Here is a 9682-nt window from a genome sequence, read left to right as displayed (position 1 = left end):
AAAGTGTCCCATTTCACAAGGCCTTGTAACCTTTTTACAGCTCTTTGCTCTTGCTCAGTGAGAGATTCTACCTTCGAAAGTTCTTTCTACCTTCTGAAGCAGATCATTCGGGGTCCCCAAGGCGCTTGGCTACCCGACTGAGTCTCCCCTCAGGAGGGGCAGGGGCCTGGAGGAGGCCGAGTGCTCTGCAGCCACCCCCCAGCTGCCGCCTCCCCGTTTCTGAGGCAAAAGGGGCTGAAATTCCTCTCAGCGCTGGGAGGGAGCATTTCCCAAAAGGCCGAGATGCTGTGAAAGGTGCCGGGGAGGGGATCAATGTGTGGGGTTTTTTCGCTGTGCTCTTTGAGGGCAGCAGTGCTCAGGGTGAGCTTCTGTTTCTCCTTCAGGAGAGGTGGGCAGGTTCTTGCCTGGTTGTGGTGCTGTTTAAAGTCAACCTGGGTTCAGAGATTGTGCTGGAAGAATATATGGGGTGTATGTGGAAAATCTGGTACTAAACACCACCCCAAGCTGAGGTGGTGCTGGAGTGTCACTTCTAGTCCCCGTAATGCCCCAGAGTGGGAGAAGGGTACATGGCTACATGGATATTTGACTACACAACGTAGGCTGCTCAATGTTATATTTGTATGTGAGGCCCTCAAAGGGTTGGGGCTTGTTCCTGGAGTATTTTTGGTGTCTGTAAAAGACGTAAGTGTTCTTTTAATGGGTTGCACCAGAACTAATTAACTCACATGGGTTAATTCTTTCGTGTTCCCAGCTGCCCCAGCAGCAAAGGGATTTTATTCTGCCTGCTCTGATGTGTGACTGAAAACATTGTACTGGAGTATTTTTTATTGCAGAATGCATGGGCCTGCAGGACTGTCATTCTGTAAAACATTTCTTTAGGCCGTCGTGCAGACTGAGTGGGGGTGCTGCATACTGCAGCTTTGGAAATGGGAACCCCGCAGGTGTCATGAGCTTGTGAACTAGACACTGAACTAGAATTTCAGGATTCCAGGCTCCCCTACGTGCATAATTCAGTCGAGTTTGCCTACAGATAAAATAAGGGTAAACTTGCTTTTATGTCAGTCTCAAGTTCAGTCCTTGAAACTTAGCTAAAGCTATAGTAACAGAGTGCTTAAAGTTCCTGTCCCATGATCTCCAAACATGAAGCTAACAGTAAAGGGTTTTGAAAATCAGGTGCACTTAAGAATTGGGACTTGCTGTATTTGAAGTTTTCACTTTTTCTCATATTTCCCTGTTTCATTTTTACTACAGTTGCTTTAGGAAAAAAATAATTTCCTTATTAGACAATGTGTCTGTGTGACATTTCAGTCTCTTGAAACGTATGGTATAGCAGCTTTTCTTATAACTAAAGCTACTCCACTAACAAATCAAAATTTACTGAAATAGTTCTTCTATAATGTCCTTGGAAATTAAATTGAAAGACTTCTCCGAAGGCAAAATACCTTTTCTAAACAAGTTCCAGTCAGTACAAAGCACAGTAATGTGCTAGAGAAGCCTCGGGAAAGGACAAAATATTTTTATGAAAGTTCTTACAAAGGAGTTAGTTACTTACTCTGTGCATAAACCTGCACTGAGTTTTAAATCAAGGTATTCAAGGTCTGTGTTTAATTAAGATAACTAATTCAAAGCACTTTAAAATCAATTTAAAAGTGTTTGCAGAAAATAGTATCACTAATTTAGTTCAAATGGGTTTATAGAGTAGGTAAGTGGCTAGGTAAGGTTATAGACTTTCTGTGATACTGATTTAAAAGATTTAAAAGTTTAAGTTGCATTTGCTGAAATGTTCTCAAGTGTATCATTGCAAGTATCTAGGCAAAATGATCTTGAATTAATCTTTCCGTAGTTTTAGTAGTGGCCTCTTGCTAACATAGGATTTTTCTTTCAGTTATTCCTTTAGATTTATGCCGTCTACAGACTTGGAAATATAACAAAAATAACACTCCAGTATAACGATAGGCAGGAGTACAAATCAGTATACTCTCTAATCAGCAAGACAAATAAATAGAAAGCTAATGTATACCACACACTTAAAAAACATTCATTGACATTTAATGATATTTCCCTCCAGGTAGTTTCTTGTTTCATATGGGCTGGGTGTTATCTAGTATTTTCTCCCTATTATAGCTATGCCTATTATGCATATCTGTTTTATCTATTTTTTTCCTTTCTAATCTTTCTTTAAATACTGTAGCCACTGTGAAGAAAAAAAAAAGTATAATTCTTTATTGTCGCATGCCTACCCAGAAATAGAAATCAGCATCTGAGGTGGAAAATGATCTGGGCAGGCCAGTTAATTGAAAACACTACAAAATCCGTGAACACTGAAAAATCATGATGAACACCTCTTCCCAAACCTATGTCTTCATTCTGCTGCTTTTACTGAGGATGAGTGGAAAATTCCTTAGGAGTTACCGTGGGTACTCATTGCTATTAGCAATAGCTGGTGCTTTTCAGCACTATTTTAAGAACTGTCACTTAAGGAGCAGGTGCCTATCTGCCTGCTGGTGGTGGCTGGATCGGTGCGGGGACACTACAGAGTTTGGGTCTGAAACTGTTGAGTGGCATAGAGGAAAATGGTGTTTAGCCAGAGGGAGTGAAATAGCATTATATTTCATGATATTTTTTCTATTTCTGCGGACTTAACAAAGTACTGTGATACATGTAGAGCTGTGAATCTCCTGCAGTGGAAGCGGCGGCTCTGACCGATCTGTGCAAACATCTCCAGATGTAGTATCCTCCATCAAACACAACAGAAGTCAGTGGACTTGTATGAAGCATTAATGGTTTGAAGTGGCATTGAATGCAAAGAAAACGGTAGCTTCTCTTAGAAATGGATAACACTGCTCTCTCTTGGACAATAGGATTTTATTTGCACAGTGGTATTAACTCTGTTCCCAAGATACCTTGTGAGGGGATGGTTTATCTTTCTTGCTGGGAACACCTTGTGTCTAGAAGGACATAAACCACAGCTGAGCATCTTTTTTTTCTTTCTCGGTTTTTTTTTTGTGTGTGAATAGTGTGATTTTGAGACAGCAGTGGTAACTGGGGATGTGTGCTTGCAGACTGTTTGCAGGGATCATGAAGAGCTTTGTAGGCCATCCACCTGATCCTCATTTTGCTGTCCTTTCAGGGCTCAGGTAGATATGGAACGGTTCAGAAGAGCCAGTGGCTGCCAGGTGTATAGCTTGGAATTAATGCTGTCACGAAATGGGGAGACATTTCAAGTTTCCAATTTTTCTGAAGCCTGCATTTGAGAAAGAGACCTATCTGAATGCTTGCAGCCAGAAGCGGGTGATACTTAGCTCGTGTTCTTGTCATTGAAAAGCACCTGCAAAAGAGGGTCTCCTTCCTTTAAAGGTCTTGTAGGAGGGAAGATCAAAAATAGCTACTTACTTTTAAAAACTTGCACAGGTTTGTAGTGCAGTTGTGCCACCAGAAAAAATGTTAAACCCTATTTATAAAAAATAGTTGTACTACTACAGTTATATTTGTGTAGTTGGAATGGTTATATCCCCTTTGTGTGCATACAATTGTAACAGCAGAAAGTTGCATTATACATCTGGTAAGGAAGGTACGTTGATATAGGGTATCAAGGAGCTAACTAATTATTTCAGACTTTTGTTTTCTAATGAAATGCTGGGAATAGATAGGAACTAACAATATTTAATTTAGAATTTATGTATAAGAAAAAGATGATAATTTACTAAGTCCCATTGAAACAACAATAGAAATGGTCAGAGATTTTATTAATTGATTTTAAAATTACACACATCAGAGTATCTTGAATATCTTTTTTCAAGGGAAGTGAATGATGAAATCATACGTTAAGTGTACCAATCACCTTCAATACTGTTTTGTTATTTGTTTATTGTCTAATTAAATCATATCATACTGAAAATTAGCCTACTTGCTTCATCAGTAGTTCTGCTAGTCTCTGCTAGAGCTTCTTCAGATATTTCAAATATTGTTGTGATAAAATCTTAGTTTCTAACATCAGTAACATGAACATAGGAAAAACAAAATAAAACATAAAATTGCTCTTATATTTCAAATGACAGAAGTGAGTATCTGTCACTGCAGCCCAGCATCTTCATGAGAACATCTCATTTTACAGTGTACTGTAAAACAACAGATTACATAGTAAGGATCTTCCTTGGCTAATAAAAGTAGTAGACCTTCGGCAGGTTGATCAGTGTAACTAGGAAGACTATTTTGCTATTTTAAGTTTTAGTCAAGTTTTTGACTTAAGTTTTATGTATTACTGAATGTCTTCATTGTGAGACATATAATCCAAGCCTCCTTGCTGCTTCAGAAATTCTGGGCCCTTTTTTATTAGGGAAAGGGTAAAAGTTTAGTTTGTTGCAGGCTGGCATGCATTTTGTAGAAGTAGTATGCTGATGTGTCCAAACTGCTGAAGTGGCTGATTTCAGCAGAGGCTTTTGGCAGGTGCTTGCAATGTTGCTGCCATTCTCTTTGCTGAAACTGTTCAACGTGCTTGAACTTCCCAGTTGACTGGGAGCGGATAGTTCACTTGCTCCTTCTAATTCCATGGGTTGCAGTATGCCGTTTCCCTTTGAAATCAGTCTCTGATTGTCAAAACTGCATGGTCTGTTCTTGCAGTGGGAATGATCCCAGGGAACTCCGTAACAAGGGGCTTGCACCAGGCGGTGAATTCCCAGGTGGGTACGCCATGGGGAGTTGTCTTGTATGTTGCCACTGTTGCTCATCTCCAGTCTGACCTTTCTGACAGGAACACATTCGGTAAATGACTTTGATCTTCTAACTTTTTTATTAATTAAAACAGCATTGACCATTGATTCTGGGAAAACAGATTCATGTTCACCTACAAAAAAAAATTGCATATACTCACATTACAACAGTGGCAAAAATTAAGGGTGTAAATTCTGTTGTGCAAACTCAACTGAAGAGCTTTAACAGATGAGTTTATGTGTACTCTTTCTAACTGTGGCTGAGAGGAGTGCAAGTTCTTTTGATGCCAGGTTATGGAGTAGAAATATTTCATGCTTGATTTTGCAGTTTTGAGGACATAAATGGTACCCTAGGGTTAGTCAAATGAAAATGGAGGTTTATCAAGTCAATATTGATCTAACCAGTACTCTAAGACTCATTAACAACACAGACTGAAAATTGACTTTCAGTAATAAATTGCTTGTAAGCAAAAATTTGTAAGGTGAGCAGGGACTTTGTCTGTGCCTTGGTAGGTGCTGTGATTTGAAAGACAAAAATGTTCTGTTTGATACTGTTTGAAGTTCGTATTCACAACCTAAAAACACTGTGACTGCTTCTAGATGAAACAAATTGTGAATATCTTTCTTCTTCTTCTTAATGATGGATCATTTATATTTAAATATTTTTAATAGGGCTTTTATTTCAATATTTTACTGCAATTTTACTATTGTGGTCAGTATAAATGGTGTAAAGTAAATAGCTTAGCACACGAGTGTTGCCTGAATGATCCCTTAGAGGAAAAATCTGCTTGCTCCCTGAATGGTAGCTGCAACAGTGGGAGAGAATCTGGTCAGTATAAAAGTTACTGTTAGAAATGTGTAAGACATTAGAGGTAGAAATGCTAATGCTACTTTAATTACACATAGCAGCTGTTGACATTGCAAGTACTAATGAAATATACTTCAGTTAGTATAAATATAGTTTAAAGTAGGAGTTGCGCAGAATGCTGACCTTATTTACAGGGTTGAGTTATAGGAACTGTGTCTCTTGCAGTATGAGTTATGAAGCATATTGAAGTGAGAAAAGTAGACATAGAAAAGTGCTGATTATATTCTGAAACTGAGTATCTCAATAGCTACTTTAAAAGAATTGTAACCCTGAATTTGAAATGAAGCTAGTTTGAACGGGATGCTGCATTTAAAAAGACCCAACAGCACAACCCCCCTTTATAACTGTCTTTCATACCATTGTTACAAGGAGATATTTGAAGATGTCAGACCCAGCTGATTTACTGGCAGTAAATGAACCTGTACAACAGGGCTTTGGCTAAGGAGGGGCTTTCACTGCTGTCTTTGGCTGCCGCTGCTGAAGCAACACCACCAGCATAATATCACTGAATTTTTTCTGCTCCCTGGGTTGGCCGTGTAGGGTTGATCTGATAAGAGCGGCTTTGCATCACAGTTCTGGGAGGAAGAACCATGTCAGCCCACGTCTTCCACTCTCCTGCAGTGTTACCAGGAGAAAGGAGTCTAAAACACACGCAGAGCTTAGAGATATATATGTGTTTGTGCATATGTCTATACAGTGAAGTATCCTAACAGAATTTGCTAGGGTGAAACCATTCATAGAGATAAGAACACACAGTCCTCTGTCATGGAACAGTGAGAATCAAACTTATGAAATAGGAAAAGGAAATAAAGCTGAGCTTGGGTGGCTACAAAAAGTCCACTTGCAAAATAGTCCTGTGTGTTCTGCAGAACAGCACAACACAGCATCAAGTAGCAAAAATTAGGTCTCGTTCTCCATATGTGAGAGAAAATACAAGTGAAAGACTTAAGAGACCGAGGTGATGCAGCTTTGCATGTTCTTGTGGATGTAACTGCACTCTTGGCTGAACTGCCATGGATAGACAACATCAGGTTTTATCTTGAACTTTATGAAGATGGTCATCAGAAGAATTATGATCTGGCTTGAGTTGATTAGAGAGTTCAAAGTAAGGTATCTTGTCCAATTTTAACAATCTGGACTGGTTTTGAGTTCAGGTTTGATTTGATTCCTTGGTTCCAGGTGCAGCACGTGAAATTGAGCAATCACCTCTGATAGAAATGTGAGAGTCCTCAACCACTATGTGTTGAATTGTGACAATGTGACACATTCATCACTCTCTAAACTTGTAAAGAAAGCTTTAATTAGACAGATCTTTGGTCTTTTTCTTTTAATCTTTTTTTTTTAATTGTGCATAATAGCCTTGTTGCAGGGTTGTTTACCATTTGGCCTTTTTCATATGCTGTCATCATAATAGATACTTTTAAGGTACTGGAGTGACAAAAGTTAATCTTATTTCAAGTTAGCTTGTGAAATTCTTGGAAGAGATTTCTGCAGTCAGAGCCCCAGTGTTTATTCTGTTGTGACTGCATACGCTGAATGCTCCCATTTAATTCCTAAAGTAAATACTGTTTTTCAGCTTCTTAGCCAATAAATAATGAATACACTCTGAATTATCCCCTAGCTGGTGACTTTCAAATCTTGTCATGCTCTTTGCTCTCAGATAATCAGGAACAGGCAGAAACAAGAATGTGGCTGTGTGTATTGGGAAGGAACAGAAGAAAGTTGTTTTCAGGTGACTTCTCAGTTACTAACCCACCAGTTAAAAATCTAGAAAAGTTAGAGAATCTTAAGTTCTGTTTAAAGGTCCACAATTTCATGACTCTGGCAAAGCGGCAGTGACATACAAAACTAGAAGTCCTCAAGGAAACTTGGAGTTACCATTCCAACTGTGGTGCAATAAACCTGAAATGCTCAAAACCCCTGTGGTATCATGGACTGTCAACTGGTCTGTCAGGCAGGAATAATTTAGGGTTTTACTGGTTTGAACAAAGACATTTGGCAGGGATTTTTAAGGCCATGAGGGACCGACGGTGCTTCCCTTTCATGAGGTTTGAATCTCATGAGGTTTTTGTGCCTGGCCTCTGAGGTTTGTGTGTATGTGTGGGGTGGTGGTGGTGCTGTCATTGTCCCCTTCCCAGCCCAGCCATAATCTTACCCTCTAGGTAAGGAAACCATTTGCTGCTAGTACAAAATATTGATTGTTATGTGGACTGCCTTTTGGTACTACCTGGAATTTCTGCATAGTTTAAGCTTGTAAATTAAGGAGTGTAGGGCAGCAGGCTATCCCGATATGGCAGCGTTCATTTCTGCTTGACATGCTCTTGGACACTGATGCATATAACAGGTTCAAAGTGCCGAGCTACGTAAGCTTTCCCAGCTTCCAAACCACAGGAATGTATAAGATCAACTTTCAGGACACTGAGAACTCAATAACAAAAAAACCCCAAACTTCAGCTGCTTGTAACAGTAACATTAATCCTTGTTTAAAGACAGAAGTTCAGTGCAGTAGGTTATGTGGTTTTGTGAAGGTTTTAGATTATGTGTATGTATATGAAAATATTTCTATGTGACCTTCCAGCCCTTTTAAAACTGTGCAGAAACTGTGCAGTCCTACTTTCTTATGTCTTTTCTTTAATCTTCAAATGGTGTCCTTCCAAAAAATCTGCTCTGATTACATTCGTTATATCTGAAGCTTCATTTGAATTTAATCTGAATACAGAGTTCTGCGTCCATTCTTTAACTGACTTACGTTTTTGCTATAGCTGATTAGATGGGCTGTTTTGTCTGCAAGTTAGTTGCCTTTTCATACCTGATAAAATAAGCTTGTATATATATCTATATCTATCTTTTTCTTCCTCACAGAGATGTAGATTCTTTTAACATAAGAATTTCTAGACATTTGTATGAAACAATATTGAAGTGAATCTGTTGTATAGTTCATAATTATGTGTTTTTTCAATTGTTTCGATGTTATAATCTGACACAGCCAAAATCTAGAACTGCTGAAAAATGAAGTGTAAAGAAGGAATTGTTGAGCTAAATACTAATATGAGAGGTGAATGAAGCACGTTTTTCAGAACACAGCTTCATCTATTGACTTAGTATTCTCAAAATCACTTTAGCTTGGAAAGTAAATGAAAATATATCATTGTAATATTGTAAGCAGTAGTCTAACTAAAATATTTGAAAGTTTCTTATATAAAATCTGCCTGACATAGCAGGTAGATGAGTGATACATATTGTTACTTGTTTTTCTATTTATGTACTTTTCAAGCAATATGCAGTGAAAACACTTTTGAAATAAGACCTTTTGTTCAAAGCTTGTGTCTTAGTTACCCACTATGACTCTCAATATAAGTTATTTTTTAACAAAAGCTCAACTGGTGGTAGTCACTTAATATTTGCTATTGCTTCCTGTAGTCTTGTGGGACGCATTTCTTTACACAGATAAAGAAGGGAAAAATAGACAGAAGACCCGAAATTGCATGTTCTGATGGAAGCATTCAAGAGAGCAAAAATGTTACAGAGTACATTGCACAAATATACTGATGATAGACAAAAAGTACCTGGCTCCTCTAAGAGTTGCCGTTTATGTTTATAATTTTACTTTACTGACACAAAACCTGTAAAACCTTAGCTCAAATATGTTCATCTGTTTCAAATTCATGTTAGTGTTTCACTGCTGTGAAGCTAATTGATAGGAACATAAAACCACCTTTCAGTGAAACGAATAAAAACCCAAATGACAGAAAAGGAATTAACTTTGTACCTCTCTTGAAGCTGAGCATTAAAAAAACAAAGCTAGGAGTTATTCAAGATTTAAAGCAAAAGTCTTTACATCTACATTTGCATTGTGTCCTATAAATATAAGCATACCTGTTTTAAATACAATAATGTGCGATTGCAGTTTTTGCTTCTGTTTTATATGGTCATACTGCTCCTCAAGTACGCTTACATCCATCTTGGTTGGTGGCTTATCGCGATCTGAAGCCTGTTGCTCTGAGGTATGAGTCACTGAAAAAATACCAGTCATGTATTTGTAAGCCTTCACCATCTGTTCCAACAAGGAAGAAAAAGTCATGCAGAAGCAGGACATTTCCTTCAT

General features: G+C 38.3%; 1 protein-coding gene across 1 annotated transcript; it reads right to left on the bottom strand.

The window, feature by feature from the left end:
• Positions 1-3844: 3844 nt before the first annotated feature.
• Positions 3845-9682, bottom strand: C2H9orf152 (chromosome 2 C9orf152 homolog). Its single transcript, XM_074573411.1, has 2 exons — positions 9454-9682; positions 3845-4843 (listed from the first exon to the last, which is right to left on the bottom strand). The coding sequence occupies exons 1-2, from the start codon at positions 9680-9682 to the stop codon at positions 4272-4274; spliced, it is 801 nt and encodes a 266-aa protein (XP_074429512.1). The 3' UTR covers positions 3845-4271.

Source organism: Larus michahellis, chromosome 2 (genome assembly GCF_964199755.1).
Source record: "Larus michahellis chromosome 2, bLarMic1.1, whole genome shotgun sequence".
In the NCBI taxonomy this organism is placed as follows: domain Eukaryota; kingdom Metazoa; phylum Chordata; class Aves; order Charadriiformes; family Laridae; genus Larus; species Larus michahellis.
This window is presented reverse-complemented; position numbering and strand designations above follow the sequence as displayed.